This window comes from Stegodyphus dumicola, chromosome 12 (assembly GCF_044657685.1).
Source record: "Stegodyphus dumicola isolate Sdum_Otavi_A_Nest chromosome 12, ASM4465768v1".
In the NCBI taxonomy this organism is placed as follows: Eukaryota; Metazoa; Arthropoda; class Arachnida; order Araneae; family Eresidae; genus Stegodyphus; species Stegodyphus dumicola.
In genome coordinates, this window is record NC_140779.1 from 67,100,615 (window position 1) to 67,127,860 (window position 27,246).

General features: G+C 29.6%; 1 protein-coding gene across 1 annotated transcript in view; it reads right to left on the reverse strand.

Annotated features, from left to right (window-relative positions):
- Positions 1–27,246, reverse strand: part of LOC118192129 (uncharacterized) — a 202,080-nt gene that overhangs the window by 7,386 nt on the left and 167,448 nt on the right. Inside the window, exons 25-29 of the mRNA XM_085806517.1 lie at positions 27,117–27,179; positions 10,424–10,513; positions 10,205–10,338; positions 9,298–9,443; positions 2,347–2,588 (exon numbers count right to left, since the gene is read on the reverse strand). Of these exons, the coding sequence (XP_085662643.1) occupies positions 2,347–2,588; positions 9,298–9,443; positions 10,205–10,338; positions 10,424–10,513; positions 27,117–27,179 (675 nt within the window). The remainder of the gene's footprint in view (positions 1–2,346; positions 2,589–9,297; positions 9,444–10,204; positions 10,339–10,423; positions 10,514–27,116; positions 27,180–27,246) is intronic.

Here is a 27,246-nt window from a genome sequence, read left to right on the forward strand (position 1 = left end):
ACACTTATTATTGCACATATATTTTACATTTTAATTAAAAATTTATCCCAAAAACATACTTACACAAAATTAAACCGTTAAAATTTGGAATACAATAAAATGAATGAACATCAAAACCAGCGATATTGCATGTTAAAATTAAAAAATTATTATGTGATATTTGAGAGAGTTTGGTGCATTCTGAAAATTCGGCAACTTTACTTGCTGTGCTATTAGATAAGTATCAAAAAAAAAAAAATTGTGTCAGGTGTTAAACTGAAATCCGAGTATAAAGATGAAAATACATATTCCTCCTTTTTTAATCCTGGGGAAGGAGACCTTTTTTTTCATATTATCATCAATGTAAGTTTGTTCTTATACTTTATAAAGCGTTTTATTTCAGGAATTTAAAGGACTTAAATAGTAACAGATTACTTTGTTTAAAAATGAAATTTGAGAATATTTATGCAATAAATTTTCAAAATATCCTGCATTAGAATAAATATGAAAGCAATGACACTAAACTGAGAGATATATTATATAATAAAATGTTGACTGACTGAATGAAGATTTTAAAACTTGACACGAAATTTGAGATTTTTAATGGTCAGAACTTTAAAGTACACTGAAAGTTTTATAACACAGAATTAAAATTTTAATCAAGCCAAATCAATTTTCATATCCTGAATAATTTTCAAGTAAATAAGTTTTAAAATAAATAATATAAAGAATTTTGAATTAAGCTTTATAAACATTTTGCAGTTTCTGTAAATGTTCTGCACCTACCTAATATTATTGAATTAGCTTAATATATAACGAATTTTTAAATTTTGTGTATAATTTTGCTACATAAAATAGCAAAAATAATGTAATTACAAAATAAACAAACAGTTGGAGGTCGAACATTTTATTAATAATGTATATAAAATATGTACAAGTTTCAAACAAAGAGGAAATGACAACAAACTTGACATTTTCAAATTTCTATTTATTTACATTTTTCTCTCTCAATTCAAATGAAATGTTTGGCAAATTTCTCATAAAATGAAGCATGTTTTCTTTCAAGTAAGTATTTAAAAGCACAATTTTGTTTTGTAATCTCATATTTTCTTCAATTAAAATGTACTTTTTAAGGCTTTTGTATATACAGTCAAAAGTCGTTAATCCGGACTCGTCGGGACTTCGGCGATTCCGGATTATCGATCATCAGTTTAAATCTGGTAAGATGGCATGCAGAAATTACAAAATTAAAAATATGAAACCGTAATTTATGAAATAAAGAACAATTATGATCTAAAGGGTATCAAAATTTACAAAAAGAAAAAGCTTAATATTTATTTGTTTACTTTATTAAACATTTCGTTCAATGTAAGTTGCTTCGTTTCATGTGATAATACTTTCTCTTTAATTCTATTAAACAGACATAATTTCTTGTTTAGTTACAAAGTTCCGCTGTTCAAGTCCTATAATTGCTGTGTTGAGAATACCGACTAATTTGTCAATCGAAATATTTTCGTTTTCAATAACCTCTGGGTCCCTTTCTTCACTATCGGAAGCGAATTATAATGACGAGGAACTTGATTTAAATCATATCAAAGACGGAATACATCGAGATAAAATACTACACTTAGTACGGAATTATAAACCAAATAAAATAAAAACATCTGCCCTGAAGATAAGGATAGTGCTGACAGATTAACTTCCAATCCACCGCGTGAAATTGATAAACAGATTTCAGATTTCAAAACATACTTTCGCTTTGCAGATACAAATTACAAATTAGTAAATATATATCGGAAATTTTATTTGACATAATCTTTCTAATCTATCATAATCTAATAATGACGTTTCTGCCCCCCCCCCTCTGCCGCAGAGCAGCGTGAAATTGATAAACAGATTTCGGATTTCAAAACATACTTTCGCTTTGTAGTAAATATATATCGGAAATTCTATTTGACATAATCGAAAGTTCAAGCTTACTTTTATAAAATTGCTCTAACAGTCTGCAAAAAATAATAAGCTGGATCCAATTCGAAGATTAAGGAACAACGCAATCTGCAACATTAACTGAATTAGATAACTTTAGCTTAGCGTATAACTCCGTTACACATTAAACGCGCATGCGCACAAACATATTCGCAGCCGTAAGGGTCTTACGCGCTCTCGTAAACGCCTGTGCGCATGCGTGAACGCGACGCATGCGCAGAAAGTTTGTAGCTTTGAGGTCCGGATTATAGATCATTCCGGATTATGGGTGTCCGAATTAACGACTTTTGACTGTACTAATATTTGTAAAAAATATTAGGCAATTCTGAATATGAATAAGGAAAGAGAAGCAACTATTTTACTCTATATGAGAACACTTACGATGGGAAGTTAAAATCTTGAAGAGCTTGTTTCACCGAAGACAAAATCGCTCTGTTTTCTTCCCGGCAACTTTCTGAACAAAGTGTCTGCAGCCTTGTTAAATAGGCATCAAAATTTTCTCGTGTAGGTCTCTCATCAAAGTTTGGAAGTCTTACATGATCTAACAAAGATATAAAATTGTTCCGCAGTGTTTCATAATATTCTGTTAAATTGTGGTTCTTCTGGGCAAGAGATTGATTATCCTAAAACCGAAAGAATAAAATATTATTTGAAGATATTTAAATAAACATGAAAAATACATTAGCTTCTCTAACTCATAGTATAATAGTCTTAATTATACACAATAAAAAATTATTTAACCAATTAGTAGCCAAAAGTTTATTTCAAAGCAATGGAACAGATGCTGCCTGCATTTCCTTCTTCATAAGACATTTAAATAGTACTTAATTTTTCTTATAAAAGGCTTCTATGAAGGCTCAAGTTTATGGCAGAAGGAAAGTAATCTTAAGAAATTTCAGCATGGAAATTTTTATCCATATAAATAAAAAATTAATTAAAAAAACTTGATCAATTTCTGGCTAATATAACTGATACTGTTTATTCATTCTAGATTATGTTATTACCTGCTGAAATTGTTTATTCTAGTTGCTTGAGTGCAGATTTGTTTCTTAAATAGATTAGTTTTTATTTCTAATTATTGGCTTTAAAAATGTTATAAAATATTATTCAAATTTTTAAAATTCTTCCAGAAATAAATTCACAAAAGTGGTTGATCACATGAAATTATGTTTTGCTTCCTGACAAACTGCTGTAATATTACATGATCCTGTAATGGCCCAGTTATTGCAGGAGAAATAATAATTTTTTTATTTCAAGTATTTATATTTTCTGTGTTTAATTTTTTCATAAAATTAACTTTAACATTTTGTTAATATTCATATTTCTTTTATGCTGAATGGCAACAAGTAGTTCATATTTATATTTATATTTCTTTTATGCTGAGTGGCAATGAGTTATGATTCATGATTACTTTGGTTTATTCAAGCAGGGGCTCATTTTGATAACTGAAAAACAAAAAGCAATACACTTAGCTATTTGTTTATTCAAACAAATAAACAAAAATTCAGCAAAAATTATATTATAATTTTTGCTGTTCCTAATCATAATTTAGTTTGAATGTTAGTAGCCAAGGCCACATCTTTGTGACCTTGATTTACTTTTGTATTGTCAACAAACGCCTCTTCTGAAACTGCTGGGAGCAGTCACCGAAACGTCATAAGGCGAGTGTAAAAATATCTTCTTTTTGGACTGATAAACCGGAAATATGACTTTTTTAAGTTGAAGCGCAGTTCAAAATTAGTAATATCGTTTCAGAAATGAAATTTAATTATTTAGTTTCATAGCTTGAATCTAAGTTCCACCACAATGCAGTGGAGCTGCTGACACTCCACAAAGATGATGACAAGTTAGTGTTATAACAAAGAAAGTTATTTAAAGGATTATAAAAGGCTCCAAATGAAACTATGGCTGTAAAAATTCAATGTGCTCTCAAACTGTTTAAGAAACGTAGTGTTGGTGGAATTTGAAAATACATTTGCATGCAGCATATCCTCAGAAAAAGCTCATAAAAGTTCAAGAGATAGTTGAAAAAGTTTTTTGATTTTTTTTTTTTTAAATGCACTCAAAATGGCCTATCACACACCTAAGAAATCTGTTTTGCCAAATGTACTGAAGGATTCCCATTCATCAGCCATTTTGATTTAAATAATACTCATGTGGACTTACAGTAGGGATGATGTGATACAGGCAAACATATTTAATGAAAGATAGCATTTCAGCAAACAAGGATCGTTGATCAGCTGCATATCGTGCATTTGGTAATGGTAAACTTAAGGATAATGATGCAACAACTGTTGGCAGTTCAATTTTAGAAGACGTGGAAGATACTCGATTACCATACAATCACTAATTGAATGACGAAGTTTCACGTAACTGGCGCAATGGACAAGAAACTAGAAAGAAGTGTGAAATCACAGCAATCATGGCAACATTGGGTACGTAAGGAATGCAGTCACCTGGAGCCTAAAACACCCAGCACATAAGCATGCATTGTTATTTAACCTATTAAGAAGTTCAATCTGTCAAATTTAACATTTTAACCTAAGTTATCATCCATATAAACCAAGATTATACAGAAATAGTCAGAATGCTATTTAATTGCACGAAGAGCTTTCTGTGAGCAATTTTAGAACTTAGTGAAAGAGGAAACACATTTTATTTTTTGAAAAATAATGTCAGATGAAGTACACTTTGAACTGCTTTGTGGTCTACAGAAGCAACATGAGTGATATTGGACTGATAATAATCTTAGTGAATCACATCAGAAAACTTTCTACAGTTGCAGTATTACAGTATGGCACAGAGTGCCCACTTTTAGAAATACTAGGTTTTTTTTTTAAAACCAAAGGGCATTAGCCCAGAAGAGCTATTAATTTCGTTTTGGCATTTTGCGTCGATTCACTATAAACGGTGAATCACTTTTCAAATTTTTGCCACCATATATTATCAGCCTGTGTTATATTTAAAGAAATTAAATAATGAAGAATCTGCACGTTTCTTGCATTATGATAAAACAACAGTACCTAGAGCATCAAATTTTGAATAATGTAATCTTCCATCAAATATGGGCATATGGAAGCCCTAATTTGGAATTTGTTTTATTATCGATTTCATATTTTGTAACATTTTAACGAATTTTTGATTAACAAACTCAATGATTTCAAAATGAGCAATGGCAACACTGAACACTGTTGTATGTTTTTTTTTTTTTTTTTTTTCCATCTCCAGCATGCAAGACTGTGTATCGGAAATTCTAAAGATTTGCTCATTTTAAAATTATTTTGTGATATTGTTGTTGAATTGATTTTTATGGTTTAAGTAGTTTTAAGTTTAAAGAGCATGATATTTAATCAATAACAGTAACACACAAAACATTTAAAAAAAGTCTGTTTGGGCATAAAGCTAAAAAGCTTTCAGATTTTCTTTCTTTCTTCCTTTTTCTTTTTTTTTTTTTCTTTCAAAGGATGAAAATGGCCTTGTACTTACCTTACAAGGTCATTTTTGTATGCAATATGGTCACCACCTTTGCAAAGATTTACAATTAACTATCAATTAAATGGGTGGCATATTAAATTGACGTTATCTGAAAATACCAAGTTTGTTTATGGCCAAACAATAGAAAATTATTATCTAAAACTATCAGAATATGCATGGGATAACAGCAGTGCTAGCAGATGATACTAAAGTATTTATGAATTGTTTTTATGTGTAACAGTGCGTAATTTAATGGTACAAAATTTGAAATACATAAACATTGTTAAATCATCTGTTAAAAATAAAATGTTGAATTTAAAAAAAAAAAAAAAAAAAAAACCTGAGTGTACAACCATTAATCTTCTATTTCTTCACTGGCATACAAGAGAGAGAAAAACAAAATATAGTTTTTTTTTTATTTTAAAGAAAGTTCTTGTTTCGAATGCTGATTTAATTTGCACAGCCAACTGAACTTATTATCCAGATAAAACTGCTCAAAAATACAGATAAACTGTTACCAATATAAATATTTTGGTGGTAATTATAATATTTATTAATCCTCTTTCTTTTTTTTTTTTTTTTTTTTTTTTAAACCTGCTATCAGATTAACCACAACTTTTGGCTGATTGTGGCTGTTGCTCACAATATTACCCTGGTTAATCGGAAGTCCATAAACTCCAACCTGCAGCAAAACTTGTCAGTAGTCAATGCACGAACGACATTTTTACAACTTTGATAATGGGTGTGTAATGATTGTAATTAACCATTCATTAATTTTAATTAATCATTAATTGTAATCAATTTTATTACATTTAAAATCTATATACATATAAAACTGAATAATTAAAAATATGCCTGGTAAATTATATGCCCATTTAATTAGAAATTTTCATTTAACTCCTCAAGCCATATCACTAAATCTACTAATATATGAAAAAAGCAAGTATTTTAAATCACTACTAATCATAGAAAAAATCAGAATCCATAAATCATATATCTTTATTCTGGATTTGATTTCCACAGGGAAATAAAATTTAAATAACAAATAATAATTAAAAAAATACTTATAATTTACGAATGCAAAGATTTCTATGTAGCATGCTTGAGTTCTGATTTTGAGAATGTTTTTTTATAACAAAGTTCTTCATTCGCCTATTTATTTTTTCAATCAAAACTGCTTCAATAGTTTAGGACCTAAATTTGGTCGATATTCCATCTGATTTTTTTTAACAATAGAACAAATTCTTTCGCAAGCTGAATTTAAATGAGGTATTATTAAGACAGCAAGCATTACAATAGGCAATACAGTCAAAAGTTTTTAATCTGGACTCGTCAGGACTCCGGCGATTCCGGATTATCGTTTTTTCCAAATTATAGATCATCAGTTTAAATCTGGTAAGATGGCATGCAGAAATTATAAAATTAAAAATATGAAACCGTAATTTATGAAATAAAGAGAAATTATGATTTAAAGGGTATCAAAATTTACAAAAAAAAGCTTAATATTTATTTGTTTACTTTATTAAACATTTCTTTCAACGCATGCATGCGTAAAGCATACATCATGCATAGCTGAAATTAGAAAATTGCAACCAGAAAACTATTTGATGTGTATTCGTGATAATTATAATGACGAGGAATTTGATTTAAATCATATCAAAGACGGAGTACATTGAGATGAAATACTACTTTTAGTAAGTTGCAGCCGAATAAATGAATGAATTATAAGGCGAATAAAATAAAAACATCTGCCCTGAAGATAAGGATAGCACTGACAGATCATCTTCCAATTCATTGCACGCCGCAATTGAAATGGAATTCCGAATGGAAAAATTTCCATTCATTTCGATTTCTGAACCAATTAATTTTTCAGTAGCCTTTTTTGCAGCTATATGCAAGAGGTGGCATGGACAACCTTGGATGATTATACTTGGTTGATGCATTTTGATAAATGATGCTACACCTTTAAACTTTAGAATCATATTACTAGCATTATCTGAAGAAAACAATAAGCAAGTTTTCCATTCTAAACCTATGCTTTTAAGGTTTTCATTTATACAATTAAAAATACCTTCTCCGGTATTATTCGTGCATTCTAAAATAGAAATTAATGATGTAATTATCACTCCCTTTCCTTTACTGTAATATGTTATAATCAATGGGTACAGTTTGTTATCATTACTTCCATCAGTACTAAGAGAAAATGATGTATTGCACACGGATTTTATAATAGCGACAACAGTACTTTGTGCAAGCGTTTTCACTATAGCAACAGTTTTGGTAGGACCACAGCTAATTTTTTTTTTTTTGCTATGGCAGAATCCAGAAACATTGCTTTGAAAAGCTCTTTGGAATGATCCAAAACAGAAAGCGGTAGATTATGTTCAATTAAAAATTGAACAAAATAGCATTAGGCTTTTATAGGATTTGTTTTGTCATTTTTTATTAAGAAATTCATTATTTCTTTAGATTTTACAGTTCCATGTTCTATGTGCTCTTGAGAAAAACATGCCATTTACAGTCATCTTTTCCGCCATGTTCAACTGAGAAGCCTTTGTTGCATGCATTACAGTGTGTGCGATTCGCAGAAATTTCGGATACCTTAATGCATGGAAATTCTGAAGAATATGAATCTAAATTTCTGCTTTGATAATTTTGGCTTCTTCGTTCAAGGTAGCATTATTAACAAAAAACCTCCACCTGAATCACAGTTCACAAGACACACTGCTAAGCTCTCGCTAAGCCAAAGGCAGGCTAAACATGCAGCAACGAACCTTGGAGACAGACAAAGTAGACAAACGTTGCCGGGAAACTATTGACAAATCATTAATGATTGGTGTTACTGATATACGATCAGCTATTCTTTAAAACCAACAATGCACTTAACACGTGATATATGATGACACGAGTATTCAGCCAATTATCGGATGAATTAGTTGGTTCCATTTTGCATACTGGTTCTCCTACTCTGTTTCTGTAAAAACAGTAGTTTTTTCCATAATTTTCGTAGCTCGTAGTTTTTTATGAATTTCCGTAGAAACTACAGAGTATCTGTAGTAGTTGGGAGTCTATGGGAGTCTAATACTGTTGTCAATACATCAATCACGGAATGTGTTTTGAAGTGGTAAATGAATGCTGGGTCCCTCCATACAATCAAACACTTCTGAGGGTCACAATATAACAACATTATAAGAAACAAGGAAAAAAACATTTCTCATACATCCAAGATAAAAAAGTTAAAGTGGTGAAACTACAAGACAGGGCATTAAAAAATTTTGCATAACGTAACTGCAAAGCCTATGCCTCACGAAAAGAGGAAGAATTTAGGTATAAGATTTCAACAGTTATATGGAAACCATTTCATCATCAATTTCATTAGAATATAAAAAAAAGAAAATATAAAGTATATGTATGACGAATTAGCATAAAAAGGAGGAAAACACCACTGGGCAGAGTATTGCAGCTTTTTTCAAGAAAACAGACATTGGGAGAGAGATTACATTTAGAATTCAAAAGCTGATTGGAAAAAAAAATTACCCAATAGCAAAAATGCAGGAACTATAAATAAACTTTTTAACGTTGCAATATCAAGATGTCCAGCATCTCAAGTTCACAATACCTCTGTCATGTCTAGCATCTAAGGCTTTAATTCAAAGGCATAAGACTTTCATTATTGTAATGTTTAAAAGTCTTCTGAACAGCAAAAATTAATAATCATACAATTTCATTTTCATTTTATTGAAGTTCTGAAATCATAAGTTATAATTAATGTGCAAAATCTGTAAGAAACGGCAATGAATTTTTTATTTATTTGAATAAATAACCATTTCTGAAACTTCCACCTTGACTCTTACGTACCCTTTCTGTCATGCGAATATGTTGCTCCATCTGAGAGATGTCTGTTCGCAGTTTTATCATTTCAGATTCCACTTTAGCATTATATTCCTGCAATTCCAGAATTTCTTCTTCAAGAACTCGAATTTCTTCATCATTGTCCACATCTCCTAAGGGATAAAAAGTGTTAAAGAATATAAAAGATCAGAAAAAATATGCATGCATGTTTACTCACATATATGCATATGAACTAATTAAAACATTTTTTGTCAATGTAAGCAATATATATAATAAATGCAGAACCTAGTTTTGGAATATCATTTGAGTTCATTGTTATGTAGCACAGAAACCAGACATAGAAAAATCCAAATTTCTATGAGGAATGAGTTCCTAGGACTTGTGTATGACATTTTGTTTGTTGTAAACCAGAAGCAAAAATGTATCATAATGAAATAGTGCAGTATAAAATGCAGTGCTGGATTTTAAAAATTATCAATGGGTGAAATAGTTGTTAAACATAATTCCTTCTGAATTTTAAAAATGTTACAAGATCCCTCGCCTTCAGTTTGTCATAATGTAATCCACACTAATTGAAGTTGGGAAATAAATTAAAAATATTCATAAACTCTTTCCTACAGATATTTAAATCTGGTTGAAAGGGATTTAAAAAAATTGCTCTTATGATAGTTTGTATCAATCTATACAAACTACTGGCAATTTTAATTAGTTTTTTTAAGGGAGAACGAAATAGAAAAAAGAAAAAAATTCAAATTCTAGCAATCAATAACAGAATTAGATGACCAGATCAGTAATAAGCTTAATTAGTGCTATTTATCATATATCAATCACTTAAAATTTATTTTGCTGAATCCATATCCTATTAATGATATTCTTAATAAAATTAGATTATTAATATAACTTATTGACTCACCATTTTTTTCAGGTTCTTCCACTGATAATCTCTGCCTTTTGATAGGCTGAAAAATTTTTGTAGCTTTTGATCCCACCGGAAAGCTCAAATGACTGCCATTGGTAACTGGGCTTCCATCATTTGAAGATGAAGAACTAAGTATAAATATTATTATTTATTTCTTGAAATATTTGTGATTGAATGACCACTAAAGTTATTAGACAGAAAAATTCTACTCACGCATTTGGCTCGATTTTTATAGGTCTTCCATCAAACGCCATCACTTCATATCTCACTTTTCCTTTGTTGGCAATAGGGCAACCTGACGCACTGAAACATAAATGAATTGCAATGTAGATTATATTTCCAATTTAAATTTAATTCTTAATTAATAAAATGCAAAGATCCCAATTAATAAAAATTATGCAAAAGATAAAATATGGATAATTTTAATATGGCTCCAAAAACAGTTGCAAAGGCTAAATTGTTCACAATATTACATTTTAGTAATCATTCAGATAGATATGATTTCATATCTCCTTCTCTATTATTTGCTTCACAAATAAATGCTAAATTGCAGAAGTGATATATTTACCAATTAAGTTATATTTTATAACTATTAGACTTATATTTTGGAAACAAATATAAAAAACTTCACAGATGAGAAAAGGACAAGATGTTAAGATACTTCTTTCATTTATAATTAATGAAATTTATAAATTAATTGATAAACAGGTAAGTTCTAAATACAGTTTCCTATCTCCAGGAAAAGCTGAAGAGAAAAACAGCAGGCCATTACTGGCTACAATTTGTAACTAAAAGTTTTTCAAAAAAGAAGACAACATCTAGAAGCAAAAAATGTTGTACGAGAAACACACAGTACCATGCAGGATATTAAAGGAAGAAGCACACATAATATGGGAAGAAACTGCAATGAAAGAAAATATGATAAAATTATCAGTTTAAGTATAAAATTTTAAATCATACATTTGATGCTATAAAGAATTCATTTGATAAAAGAGTAAAAATCTTGATAACATTTACTCAGGCATTAGCAGAAATACATGAAATCCAAATGTATACATACAGTCTTATGAAACTTGGAAATTATTTCAACAATCATGTGCTCATACACATTTATACATACAGCAAGCAAAAAAATAAAGATTCTGTTTCTCTGCTACAAAAGTTTAAGTAATTTATTACTGCTCGATTAAAGTAACAAAATGAAAAAGTAATCACATAAATATATCTATTACTAGCTATCTTTTTAAAATAAAATAATCTACAGAAAAAGTATATTTTGCAATTAACTGTATAATGAAATATTTAAACAAAAAGACTACTAATAAATTTTTCAGAAGCTTTGTTCAAAAAGAAAATTTCATTATAAATTACTAAAATATTAAAGTTACCTTTAAAAATTTCTTAATACTGTTCCAAAATGTTAAGAACCAAATATTAAAATACAAACCAAGCAAACTGTAATAATTAAGCACACTAACACAAAAAACAGAATCTTTTTTCGTGTGGGGGAGGAATATTGAAATATATGAATAACCATTAAATGTTGCACAAACAGCTTTGGCATCAAACAGTGTTTCAAAAATAATAAAAATCTATTTTGCAAAATCCTACTTCTTATTTTGAATACAGCATTTATGGTTTTGAAAGTTTAAAGCTATTTTTGAGCATTTAGATAATGCCCTGAGACTTCCAAAAATTTAAGTAAATGCAAGTTATACATGAAGACAAACTCAAAATTTTATAAATTAAAAAGGTGGTAAAAAAGGATTCTGAAACATCTTACAATTTTTTATTTAATTATTTACTTATTATATATATGGTTTTATTGAGCTATTAATTTTTTTTTTCTGAATTTTATTTGTTGAGATTTTATTTCATTAGCCGAGACTATATATTCACAATAAATGCTAAACAAAGAATTTTTAATACAGCTATGCAAAAAATACAGAAATACAATAAAGAAAATTTTAAAAATTAAATACTAAAACCATAATACCACACAAACATATATACATTCAGACACTTGTATATATTTCATGCTTTTGAAAGGGATTTCCAAATTTTTCAGAATGAAATGCTAACTTCACATAATAAAAATATAACTAATTTAAAAATTTTTCAAAAAGAATTATGCATTAATAGATGGTGTGCATGCTTGTGTAGGTGTGAATGCACAAGTAAACATTTCAAAATATACTCTTCAGAAATAAAGCAGCATTAGGATCATTGACCACTAATTTTTTCCAACATAATAAATTATATTACTATTTAAAGCTAATACTAATAATTGTCTTTTTAATTAATAATAATTTTATATAAAAAGTTCTAATTATGCTCTTAAATGATTTTTATGTGTCTTAGAACTTCCTTTTGTGATTATTGTGTAAATATCTTTTGCTTACTATCATAGAAAGCCTGAAGAAAAATTCATGTAAGTATGAAACTACAAGAATGTGATTCTAAAAGTCTGGAAAGTCAGAATTTTGAGAAGTTAAATATTGATTGAGCACTGATTTCAGAAAGTAAACAATGAAAAAAATGTCTCACAGCCTAAATATCTGAAACTTAACTAATGAGCAAAAAAGCTGAACATAAAAGCTAAAAACATAAAACTATGTATTATATGCAATAGCAAGCAAATATGTGAATACATAATCTTAATCATTTCATCTTAAAAATCTTAAATATTTAAAAATGATTTCATATTCTTTTACGCAGTCTAGATAAATTAAGGAAATGGAAGTTATGTAAAGGCAGAGTGGGACATAGTACAAATTAAAATTTTGGTATTTCCTTATTATTAGTTTCTTATATAGCAAGTTATAGTTATATAGCTGTTAAGTTCATGCTTACTTCTTACATATAATTTGTTACTTCTATGATTGCTTTTGTTATTTCTGATTATCTGAAACCACCACTAAAGAGTTGCAAACTCACTGCAATTTTGGGGAGTAATGTTTATTTGGGTGTCTTAATGCATATCTATTTCAACAGTGTGCCCAATGCCAGTCATATTTTTACTTTCATTAAAAAATAAAACATTTATCTTTTTTGAGAAATCCTGTGATTTTTTTTTAGGGGGGGGGTCTGCTCTTCTATCGTTGTACACAGTGATCTGTTTTCACTAAAAAAAAAAACATCAGAAACTTGACCACAGCATTATGCAGTAGGCGTAGGCATGACTATGATTGCCCTAAAATAGTTGGAACTTTAATGTAAACTCGAATGTAATAAAAATTAAAATAAAAAAAAAGTAAACTCTACAGTTTCATTATGATACATTATAAAAACCAATATATTCAATGCAAGAAAAAATACTAATCAGAAGAAATACCTTCGAATTTCAAAAGTGCAAATCCACATGTATCATGTGCATACTTGAGTTGCCACATGAATACTTTTTTTAACTTCAATACTTTTCTTCAGCTTTTCAGTGGGGATGTAGATAATCGTAAAGTACCTTGCTTTTAATATGGCTTCAAAAGCATTTTCTCATTTGAAGGATTTCTCCCACATGAACGTCTCAGGTAAGGCTTATGATAACAGCAAGCCATGTTGCTGTTTGCTATTCTACCATTTAGTGGAGCCTTAAGTCTTTCACCCTCTTTTGTATGAGTAGCTGTTGTTGGATTACTAAAATGCAATTTATGATTCAGAATAAATTAACTCACACCAGCTTTCTCGGATTTGTATGTTTTATTTGCTCACCAAAAGGCTGAATAAATCATTAATCTATTATGAACCCAAATGAGAAAGAATTTCTTTTATTTTTGCAGCAAAACTTGCCAGATACCCAGTTCAAAGTAATAGTCTTGTTTTTTTCCTTCCCCCATATGTGAATAGAATTTTGTTTATTTCCATAACTTTTCCATGGCTAACTATTCACTTATAAAATGGATTAAATGGCGAGAATACGTCTATTTCATAAAACTGTTCCAACAAATAATTGAAATTTTGCAATCAATGTGTTGCTTCTTACACAATTTAATGTCATTCTTTTGTTCAACAGCTAATAAATCATTGCACTGTTACAAATGGCATTCTGGGACTAGTGAACCAATTGCCAGAATGTATACTTTTCTTTCGCTTATAACTTTCCATGTTGCATCTCCAAATACTTTCATTGATTATCTTCCACTGGCACTTTTCTGTTAATGGAGTGTCAATTGCCAAACGTATTTGTATTGCATCAAGTACCTATTTGTATTGCATCAAGAACAGCTGTGGAATTATAACAGATACAATGTTTGCATCAAAAACAGCTGGGGAATTATAACAGATACAATGTTTAATATGCACAATGCCGATTTAGTACAACTCTCTGATTTTTACTTCCTTGTACGAAGAAAAAAGGAAGTATCGTAATCGCGAAAAGTTTCAGGCACCATATTTCAATGCAAATATCTATTTTCACCGCTATTGAATGCAATTTAACGATGTTTTTGCTTAACATCCGTATGCAAGGACAGGATAAAGGACTCTTTCCCCCCCAAAAAAATTTAAAATTAATTTAAAATGAATTCTGAAGAGAATTTTTTGTGCCATCTGTGTGTACATATGTATCTTGCATAACTCAAAAATGTTGAAATTTTGTATATAGGACTGCTATAACACGTAAATGTGAACCTCGTATTTTGGTTGCAATCGGTCACACCAAAAAGTATATAAATATATGTATATATATATCTACTCTGTTACTCGGCTCAGTGATCTCAGTTTCTTTATTCTTATATGTTTGTAAATTGTGCATTTTTTGCTTTAAAAATGATTGAATTATGCTATTCTTATCTTCCGGTTAAGGTTTTTATGCCTTTAGTATATCTGTATGCATTATTTTTAGAATTATCAACAATTTAAAAGTTGTTTAAGTGCCGCTAAGTCTAATAATTTTTTCCATGGCGGTCATTGCTTATTTACATTTGAAAAAGCAGAATAGTAGATTTGTTGCCAATCTAGAGAAAGTAAGCTACTCAATAATGCCTTCTTTTATTATTGCGAATTAAATCATGCTTAATCCATTCTGGAATTTATTCGAGGAAATTAGTGTTTAAAGATTTACTTCATAATTTTTAATACATACATCTTGAGTTTTAATGTATTTTTGCCTTGTCGCGAAGTGAGAACTGAATTAACTGAATGAGAAATACTGAATTATCTGTGAAAAACTGTTTCTTTTTTGTTGTTGTTTGCTTAATTTCTTTTGTACATCATTTTAGATTTATTACAGTATTTGAACAGAACATGTGGCAACGATTAGATAATTCTTTAGATTATATAAATTTTGTGCCTTCTGAGTTAAAAAATGAACAAAATATAACACTGTTAAGTAAACCTAGGGCCAGTGTCGCTATGGTAAACAAATATAGTGAATTTTAAAGAGTGTATTTATTCTATTGCGGTTTATGTGCTATCAACGAAGCAGATTTAATTTAATCCAATAAATTTAAATGAAATGCAAGAAAAAATGGGTATAATTTAATATTCTGGAAAAGGAAGTCATGTGGTGCACACATCAACATTTTTTAAAGAGAAAGCAGATACTGTTTACATGAGTACACGGCCTGATCTGCTTTCGCTATGTACATTTTCCTTTTCATAAAGCTTTATGTAATGTTAGAATTGTCATCTGGTTAGATTTTGTCCAAACATTTACATTTGGTGGTAATTGGCGCCCCTCATTAATAAACAAGTACAATAAAATTTCATAGTCATTTTTTGATATCGAAATGTGAAGTGAAATTTGTATTCCTTGGAAGAAAGATATAGCATCTTCCTGACTACTCAGTAAATAAAAAGATTTTTTTTAATTTTTATTTAATATAAAAAGATTTTTTTAAGTTAATATATTAATATGTATATATATATATATTCTTGAGTAAATACTATACAGTAAACACTTGCCAAGCATGTATTCACAGAATGCACGTGCGCTGCTACCTTAATTGTTTAAATGCAGTTCAACGTTCATTCATCAATACTGAATGCTTGATGCATCAGATCTGACCAGAAGTTTTCAACAATTTTACACGATTTCCATCAAATGAAAATGAAGCTAAAGAAATTGTGCAAATTACAAAAGAAATTGGCAGAGAAGCACTTTCAGATATTGAAGAAAAACAAGCAAAGGATTAATCAATAAATAAAAAATGAAGAATTGGATGATTTCATAAAACCAAACAACAGTAAAAGCAGTCATAGTGAAGAAGATAAAACAACTTTAACTAACAAGAAGTTAAATGGATTTCTAAAAAGACACAGGAATTGTTTGATTTTGTAATGGAGATTGAACCAAATGGGGAAAGACTATGGCGTGTTACGAGGGGCATTAAAAAACTCAACACTTTTAACTGCAAGACCTTTTTAAAAGAGTTGTGTCGATCATTGATTGTCCTAAGCAAAAATCACCAGCTTTGTTTTTGAAAATCATTGAATCATGCACTTTACTAAACAGTAATATCCTTTCAATAAACATGTTTCATTTTTCTTCCTTTTAATTACAATAATATTTAAGTTTGTTTAAATTATACATTAGCTAATACATATTTTCCAGAGAGAGTTAACCATCCAAAATGCAACTTTTACCATTAACGATGCAACTCTTGTGTTTGGCAAGGGTTTACTGCAATCCTGTATTATGCCAACTCCCTCATTTTTTGGTAAATTAAAAAAATTAACACTTTTTTGAAAAAGGAAATATGTTAAGACATGAACCTTCCTTATGATAAGCAACTAGTTGATATTATATTAGACAGATATACATAAAGGCAGATTATACAGTAGAAACAGATGGCGGACAAAATAATATAAACACATGTGAAATAATGGAAAATCTTTATTAATAGAGGGTTGGACCACCCTTTTGACTGAAGTACAGATTGAATGCAACGTGGGATAGATGCATAAAGGTCATGGACAATATTTAAAGGAATATTAAGCCATTCCTTCTTCAGAGCGGATCTAATTCTAATTCCGAAAGTCCGGATGGAGGTGGAAATCGGGAACGAAGTTTGGACTCTAAATATGCCCATAAATGTTCAATAATATTCAAGTCCGGAGACTGAGGGGGGGGGCTAAGCGAGATGTTCAATTGCATCGTCTTGCTATTCGAACCATTTTTTAATACACCTAGCAGTGCGGATAGGGGTGTTGTATTGAAAAAGTGATCGCTTCCCAGGGAATACAGTCTGGACATGATACCCTAGAATGTTTAGATAGTGATTGGATGTGATCTTCCCATGCAGAATAATACGTGGCCTAAGACTACGCCAAGATATTGCACTTCATACCATAATGGCACCATCCCCATGCTTCATAGTCAGCAAGAGGCAGTCAGGATGAAATGCTTCTTTGGGCATTCTCCAGACACAAACGTGTCCGGTCGTCTGAAATAGGGTGAATGACAATTTATCTGATTATACTACCGTTTGCCACTGCTCTGGGGGCCAGCATTTGTGATCTCTTCTCCATTGACACTGCTTGAAAGCATTAGTTGCTGTCACCAAGGGTCTACGAATTGCCACTCTGACATAAATGTTCACAGCATGAAGTTCCCTTTTGACAGTTTTTGTTGAAACGGGATCATGGAGATGACCATTCATTTCGGATGTTATCTCGGATAATGATTTGCTTGTGCTTTCGAGCTACTATGTGCTTCAAGACCCGTTTATCCCTATCAGCCAGCTTTGACTTTCGGCAACTGTTGTGATTTGAAGACATCATCTTACCCTCTTTCATGTATGCTGTTCACAATGGCTGATACCATACTCCTTGCTCACCCCACAAGGTTTGCTATTTCCGTATGCTCCACTTAAACGCACTCCAACTATCATTCCTCTCTGAAACTCTGACAGGTCTGACATTTCAATTTCTCACAGACAGTTCGATCAAAGCATGCAACGCAGGTGACTGCAGTTGAGAGACTGATACCTTTCTCTTCACGCTCACTAGGTGGCAGACTTCTGTTGCAGGTGGCGCGGCTGTACTGTAGGTGTGAAATAAGTCATACTTTTTCACAGGTGTTCGTATTATTTTGTCCTCCATCTGTAGATATATTATTTAGTAGAAATTTCAATTGAAATTCTAGTATAATTAATATTTTTAATAAAAGTTCTAATTACTTATAATCATATTAAATAAATATAACCTTTCATGTGAATAGGATTAATTATTTTCCTAAATTTACTAATATGTATACATATAGTTTTTCTAAGTACTTTTTTCTTTAAAATATAATATGTCATGGAAAAAAAATATAGGAAAAAAAGTTTAATGTCTTCATTTTTATGTGTTGATATATTTGATGAAATGTCTGCCACAAAAACTTTCTAACTTCAAAAAAATATTAAAATATGAAGTAAATATTCTTTAAAAAAATAATATTGTAATACATGTTTCAAATCAAAATAATGCTAATTTTAACTTCAGCATAATGGAAACATATTTGCTCTTGTAGAATGTAGTTCTCCAAAGAAAAAAAGTTTAAAGAAATCTGTAGTGCTATATCTGGCTACCTGCCATTTTTTAAAGATTCTTCATCATTAAAATTACAAAAAGTCAAGGCTAAAGTAATAAAAAATTCTTTACATGCACAAGAATAACTATTCAGAACTGCTAACCATTCCATATAGAAACATCATTTACTCCCTACTCCAGTTCTTTACATGTTTGTACTGTAGGGTTGCTTCTTTTTACAGATTAATACAATATGCTATATTTAAAGAATATTTCAAACATTATTTTTTTAATGCAGAAAAATTTCACCTAATGTGAATTTAATATGAGTGACATGATAATCAACATGATAAAGTGAAATACAGTCAAAAGTCTTTAATCTGGACTCGTCGGGACTTTGGCGATTCCGGATTATCGGTTTGGTTGATCTTTACATTACGGTAACTGGTAGTTTGGCGACATTTTGGAGGTGATAAAGGTTACTACCTGGGACTTTGGTAACAATGTGAGCAGTACTGAGTTCCGATTACGCATTATTTTGTGTGGGGGAGATGAGAGATCATGGGATATGTCATGTGATATTAATGGACGAATTACGGTTCTTTAATCGGAAAAGGGGGGAAATCGGGAAAAAATCTGGAAATTTTGTATTTGGCTTTATTCTGTGTTGTGTGAAATAGTGTTTGTGAATTTTTGGATCCCATGGCCGTAAGTAAAGTGAATTCGAAATGGGTATTTAGTGGTATTGAAAAGGATAGTAAGAAATGTTTTTTAAGGTTGTGTGAGAGAGAAATAAACATGTTTTATTATGTTATTTATTTTACCTGGTATCTTGCTTTGAAAGATAAGTATGATTTTAAAGATTCTGAAAGAGAATGAAGAAAAGTGTATCCGCCACGTAATGAAGATTCTGAAGGAGATTAGGTAAGTTAGTATTTTTAATTATTTTTATGCATTGTTGGAAATGTAAGGTGGAAAGGAATTTGGTATTATTGGGAAAATTGTTATTAGCAATGATTTAGTTTAAAGTAATTAGGATTGTAAGGTAATTTTTATTAATTGAATGTATGTGCTCATGTATATTTTAAGTGGTGTTTTTGAATTTAATTATATTTTAATGAAATGATAGTTATTTTGTGAATTTTATACTTGTAGGAATTTGGTGTATGTTTAAGTTGAAATAAATGTGCATGGAAATAATTTAAATATTTGATAATAAATATTTGTAATGCTTCATGTAGGAATTCGTTGGTGACGTGTATAATGTAATAGATGATTTAGAGGTAAAAGTTTTTGGATATTTTCTTTATTTTATATGTGGAAATGTTCATATTTGTAAAGGGTAAATACTTTTTCGCGATCATGTAATTTCATATATGTTCTTTTTACCGGGTTTAAAGATTGAGAAAATTGTCATGTATTTTCGTGAAATTTTTTTAATTTATGAGATAAAAGCAGTGTACATGGATATAGTGAAGAGTGTGCGGAATGCCATTTTTGTGCAATTCTGGGATGTTTTTTTAAGTAAAAATAAGTCGACGTGTACATGGTTCAGTGATATTTTAATGAAATGATAGTTATTTTGTGAATTTTATGCTTGTAGGAATTTAGTTTACGTTTAAGTTGAAATAAACGTGCATGGAAATAATTTAAATATTTGATACTAAATATTTGTAATGCTTCATGTATGAATTCGTTGGTGATGTGTATAATGTAATAGATGATTTAGAGGTAAAAGTTTTTGGATATTTTATTTATTTTATATGTGGAAATGTTCATATTTGTAAAGGGTAAATACTTTTTCGCAATCAGGTAATTTCATATATGTTCTTTTTACCGGGTTTAAAGATTGAGAAAATTGTCATGTATTTTCGTGAAATTTTTCGAATTTATGAGAAAAAAGCAGTGTACATGGATATAGTGAAGAGTGTGCGCAATGCCATTTTTGTGCAATTCTGGGATGTTTTTTTAAGTAAAAATAAGTCGGCGTGTACATGGTTTATGTGTATGTGTTATTTTGAAAAACGCGTAAGGTGTATGGTATTGTGCACTTTTTCCCAATTTTGCAGTGAATATTTGTCATGATTAAGCAGTTTTGTTTGATAAAATTTCTAGCATAAGTGTAATTCGGCTAGTAGATTGTTGGAAGAAGTGTTCAGTAGATAAGAAGAAAAGAAACATGTCTTTACTTCGTGAAGACAAAATGGCGGCGGGGAAAAAAAAATTGAGGGTTGCTGTAGGGGAGTTGGTCGCCAAAAAATCGCCAAGTTACCGTAATGTAAAGATCAACCATCGGTTTTTTTCGGATTATAGGTCATCAGTTTAAATCTGGTAAGATGGCATGCAGAAATTATAAAATTAAAAATATGAAACTGTAATTTATGAAATAAAGAGCAATTTTGATCTAAAGTGGTATCAAAATTAACAAAAAAAAGCTTAATATTTATTTGTTTACTTTATTAAACATTTCTTTCAATGCGCGCATGCATAAAGCATACATTACGCATAGTCGAAATTAGAAAATTGCCACCAGAAAACTATTTGATGTGTATTCGCGATATTTATAATGACGAGGAATTTGATTTAAATCATATCAAAGACGAAGTAGATGAAATACTACATTTAGTAAGGAATTATAAGCCGAATAAAATAAAAACATATGCCCTGAAGATAAGGATAGTGCTGACAGATCAACATCCAGTTCATAGCACGTCGCATCGTTTGCCCCCCCCCCACACACACAGCAGCGTGAAATTGATAAACATATTTCGGAATAGTTAGAGAATCAAAGGATATGCCTTTATCCATTTTTTGCAGCAATTCCACTTTTTGTTTGATGGACACTGAAACATGCTTTCGCTTTGTAGATCCTTTGGCAGCTCCAGAAGCAGAAATTCTTTTTGACATAATCAAAAGTTCAAGCTTACTTTTATAAAATTGCTCTAACAGTCTACAAAAAATAATAAGCTGGATTCAATTAGAAGATTAAGGAATGACATAATCTGCAACATTAACTGAAATACATAATTAGATAATTTTAGCTTAGCTTATACCGTCCGTTATACATTAAACGCGCATGCATAAAGGTATTATGCGCATGCATAAAGGTATATGCGCAGAAAGTTTGTAGCTTTGAGGTCTGGTTAATAGATCATTTCGGATTATGGACATCCGGATTAAAGACTTTTGACTGTAATAATTTTCTTGTTTTGATTAGTGATTAATCAGTTAACATGATATAAGTTTTTGTAGCCAATCTGCATAAAAATTTGTGTAAACCAGGTAAAATTTTCAAAATAGGCAAAATGATGATAGCTATTGACTAAAATACTGTGCCGGCATGGATATTCAAGAAACATTTGTTACCATGATCTTCAGTAAAACATGAAAATAATTGTTCATTTGGAATAACGATTCAGTTTTACAGATTAATATATTTTATTAACATAATGAAAATAGTTAAAATATCTTAATAAATGATAAAATTTCCTTTTTTGTGGAAATTTTAATAAAATGAGCATCAACATTTAATTGTGAAATGCATCACGCATCTCATTTAGGAGAAGAAATCATTCTTACTTAAAATTCTTTCGTATGTCATCATATCAATTTCGAAAATAAAACTTAAAACATTCCTTATTTTAGTTAACCTAGAAAACTCCATTGAGAAAGTTTAATGTAGAGAAACTCCACTGAAGTTTTAATTAAATTCCTTAAAAAATCAAGTTTTTAAAATTTGAATATAATATATATATTCAATATTAATAAATTTAGATCTCAGATTTCATATCAATATCCAATCAGAATACATGTTTTTGTGAATGTCTAAAAAAAGGCAATAACTTAAAAGATAACTATTAAAATTCTTCCGGCTTAAAAAAATTTAATTTAAAAAATTAATTTTAATTAATTTAAAAAATAAAATCTTAGCTTATTTATCTTTGCTAATAATATTAATATTAATTAAATATATTTTGCTTGGATATCTTTATAAAATTATTTAAGTTTTATTTAAGTGTGAAAAATCAGAAAAGCACAGAAACTGCCAAAACATATCTATCAATCAATTAATAAAAATAAATAAATAAATAAAATTTTAAAATAAAAAATTTCAGTTACAGTTAATTCTAAAATAACCTTCTTCAAAAGATGTATCAGCTTCAGAATGAAGAAATACTGAAAACCAGAACTAAGAAGTGAATTACTACACCTTTTTTTGACTTAACCATTTTCGGCTGATCTTTAGAATATGGTAACTGGTAGTTTGGCGACATTTTGGAGGCGATAAAGGTATAACCTGGCACTTTGGTAATAATGTGAGCAGTACTCAGTTCCGATTACGCATTATTTTGTGTGAGGGAAATGAGAGATCATGGGATATGTCATGTGATATTAATGGACGAATTACGATTCTTTAATCAGAAAAGGGGAGAATTTGGAAAAATATCTGTGGCTGCATATTATTTTGTATTAAGCTTCATTGTGTGTTGTGTGAAGTAGGGTTGAATAATTTTGGGATTGTATGGCGCTGTCTAAAGTGAATTCTAGATGTGATAAAGAGAATTTTGCTTTTTATTTAGCGGAGCAAGTGTGGAGGAAAAATTCGCAGAAAAAAATCGTTCAATAGTTTTATTGAATCCATAATAAAAGTGTATCCACCATGTAAACAAGATTCTGAAGAAGATTAGGTAAGTTAGTATTTTTAATTGTTTGAGGATATTATTTTTATGCATTGTTCTAAATGTAAGGTGGAAGTAAAATAATTTGGTATTATTGGGAAAATTGTTATTAGCAATGATTTAGTTTAAGTAATTAGGATTGTAAGCTAATTTTTATTAATTTAATGTATGTGCTTATTTATATTTTAAGTAGTGTTTTTGAATTTAATTATATTTTAATTAAATGATAGTTATTTTGTGAATTTTATGTTTGTAGGAATTTGGTATGCGTTTTAGTTGAAGTAAACGTGCATGGAAATAATTTAAATATTTGACACTAAGTATTTGTAATGTTTGCGGTATGAATTCGTTGGTGACGTTTATAATATAATAGATAATTTAGAGGTAAAAGTTTTTGGATATTTAATTTATTTTATGCGTGGAAATGTTCATATTTGGAAAGGGTATATACTTTTTTGTTATTATGTAATTTCATTTATGTTCTTTTTAACGGGTTTAAAGATTCAGAAAATTGTCATGCATTTTCGTGAAATTTTTCTAATTTATGAGAAAAAAGCAGTGTACATGGATATGGTGAAGAGTGTGCGCAATGCCATTTTTGTGCAATTCTGGGATTTTTTTTTTTAAGTAAAAATAAGTCAACGTGTACATGGTTTAGTGATATTTTAATTAAATGATAGTTATTCTGTGAATTTTATGTTTGTAGGAATTTGGTATACGTTTTAGTTGAAGTAAACATGCATGGAAATAATTTAAATATTTGACTCTAAGTATTTGTAATGCTTGTGGTATGAATTCGTTGGTGACGTTTATAATATAATAGATGATTTAGAGGTAAAAGTTTTTGGATATTTTATTTATTTTATATGTGGAAATGTTCATATTTGGAAAGGGTATATACTTTTTCGCGATCAGGTAATTTCATATATGTTCTTTTTACCGGGTTTAAAGATTCAGAAAATTGTCATGTATTTTCGTGAAATTTTTCTAATTTATGAGAAAAAAGCAGTGTACATGGATATAGTGAAGAGTGTGCGCAATGCCATTTTTGTGTAATTCTGGGATGTTTTTTTAAGTAAAAATAAGTCAACGTGTACATGGTTTATGTGTATGTGTTATTTTGAAAAACGCGTAAGGAGTATGGTATTGTGCACTTTTTCCCAATTTTGCAGTGAATATTTGTCATGATTAAGCAGTTTTGTTAGATAAAATTTCTAGCATAAGTGTAATTCGGCTAGTAGATTGTTGGAAGAAGTGTTCAGTAGATAAAAAGAAAAGAAAGATGTCTTTACTTCGTGAAGACAAAATGGCGGCGGGAAAAAAAAAATAGAGGGTTGCTGTAGGAGAGTTGGTCGCCAAATTTTTGCCAAAAAATTGCCAAGTTACCATAATCTAAAGATCAACCAAATTTTCTTTTTATATAACTCCTATGTAAGTTAAATTAAAACCTCACAGCATACCGGGATGGGGGCAGAGAAAGGAAAACAAAGTAAAGGAGAAAGGAAACTTACAGGATATTAATTATTCAGAACAAAAGATTAAAGAATGTCAGTATAATTTTTTTAAACATATCAAGAAAGTTTGTTAACTTAAGATCATAATATAACAATTATCTTTAATTTAAAAGAAATGCAGTGGAATTTAAAAAAGAAAATATTTAGTTAGAATTACTTGCTAGCTATCATACAAATTGGCTCATATTTGTTTTCGGACACCTGTATTTTTGAAATTTATTTGCTTAGATCTTGTACTAAATATTGAAAATCAGAGTTCAAATTTAGTTTTTTATATATTATTTTTGCTCTCTTTTAAGCTTTGTGTCATAAAATAAGTATCATAAAAATAATGTTAACCAGTAACTCACATAATAATTCAGACACAATTCTTGTTGAAATATTTTTGTAGACAATGTAAATGCATAAAAAGAATTATCATCTGCATTTAGAAATTACATCTTACCAAAATATATCGAGAATTCCATATCTGAAGTGACAGTGGAAAGATGATATAAATTAACAAGCAATTCTGTTAGAAATTTAATAATTGATTTTTTAAATGGAAAAATTATTCCAAATTTCAAAATATCCTTGATATAAAGCATTTACGTTTCTTTGATATAACAAAACAAGGAGAATTGTGTGAAACTAGTGAAAATGCACTGCAGTCCTTAATACATTCCATGTGGATATTAAGGAACAGCAAATTTTGTCTATGAAAAATTAAAAACACTCGAAAAATTAGTACTGCTAAATGTTCAGCAGATTTCAAAAAACCATTTGCAAAAATAGTTAACCCTGAAGCTTTTAGAAGACTTATCATTTAGGAGACATGGATAAAATTGGAAATCAACAACAAGATTATTCCTGCCATTTGCAAAATCTATAATAATCCAAGTTTTATCATATTGGAAAAATTTGATATTTGCAGTCAAAATTTAATATATTTGGGTCTTACAGATGAATTAATAGGTGGCAAAATCCAAATTAAGAATTGAATTAAAAAATGTAATTGCTAATGTTATGCATGGGAATAAAGGGAAAATGGTTTGGAGATGTTTTGCTGCCTTTAGAATTAGAAATTTAGAGTTTATCGAAAACAATATGGGTTAGCAAAAATATATAAATCTTAATAGTCAAAAGCATCTGCAAGAAAACTTGGAATGTAAAATACATTCAAGTTCTATCAGAATAGTGATTCTAAACATACAACTCTAAATGTTTGCTTGCGGTTATTATACAATTATCCTGAAGTTATAAAAATTTCTGGTACTCTTCCGTCAGCAGGATTGGAATCAAATACCTATGTATGTATGCATGTGCATATATGTCTGTGTACATACACACACATACATATATACATGCATATATGAATCCATACATGCATATATGAATCTATACATACATTTCTGAATCCAGTCCTGATAACAGAAGAGTACCAAACTTCTCTATACTCTCCATACTTAAAATAGTAAGGGAAGTGTATGAAGCAGGTTGGAGAAGAAGAATAAAGAAACACGACACTATTCTGAAAGCTCTACTAAAAGCAAATCAAGTGTAGGAATGGAACAAATGAAATATTCTTAAACAAAAATTTTAATTGAATCCATGCTAAATGCACGAAAAGTGTAAACTTAGCTAAAGGATATCCAGCAAAATACTCAACTTGTTATTTTGATGTTTTTATCAAATATAAGCTGATGCTTTCATTAAACGTGATCAAATACTATACAAGTTTCTTTCCAGAACTTTTCAAATAATTTATTTTTCTTTTTTACCAAAAAGGTTTTGAATAACTTTTTTAAAACAAGCAGGTTTTAAAACAGAAGATCAATAGTATATGTGGAAAAAAAATGTTAATATTTAGTAACTGATATTTTCACATAAAACTGGAAAACACAAGTGTCTGAATGAGTGACACAAGTGAATGAAAACAAATGTGAGCCACTGTAAATAAAGATGTGATGCCAGGAATTTCTAATGTACACTATACACTACTTTTTATCTCAAATTTAATCACCTGAAGAATTTTCCAATTTATTTTTCAAAATACTCCCCCCTCCAAAAAAACCCCACATTTTCTTCCACTGCTTGATACCAAAGAATAGATTTGTAGTAAAAAGGAAGGGAATAAAAGGAAGTAAACAGTGAAGTGTCTGAAACATCTTTAGAACATCGTGATACAAGGCATGCGAGCAAAATAGGAGAAAAATGGAAAGTATGATGCAAGATAAGATGGAAAGACAGGATACAACATGAGCCAATGTTTATTAGAAATACCTTCGATGTGACTGAAATTTTCTTGTAATATGTCCACTACCATCACATCCAGGAACAGGACAGCTAAGTAGGGAATGGTAGAATTGGTAGCTATTAGTATCGCTACTTGCAACTGCATCAGTTATCTTAA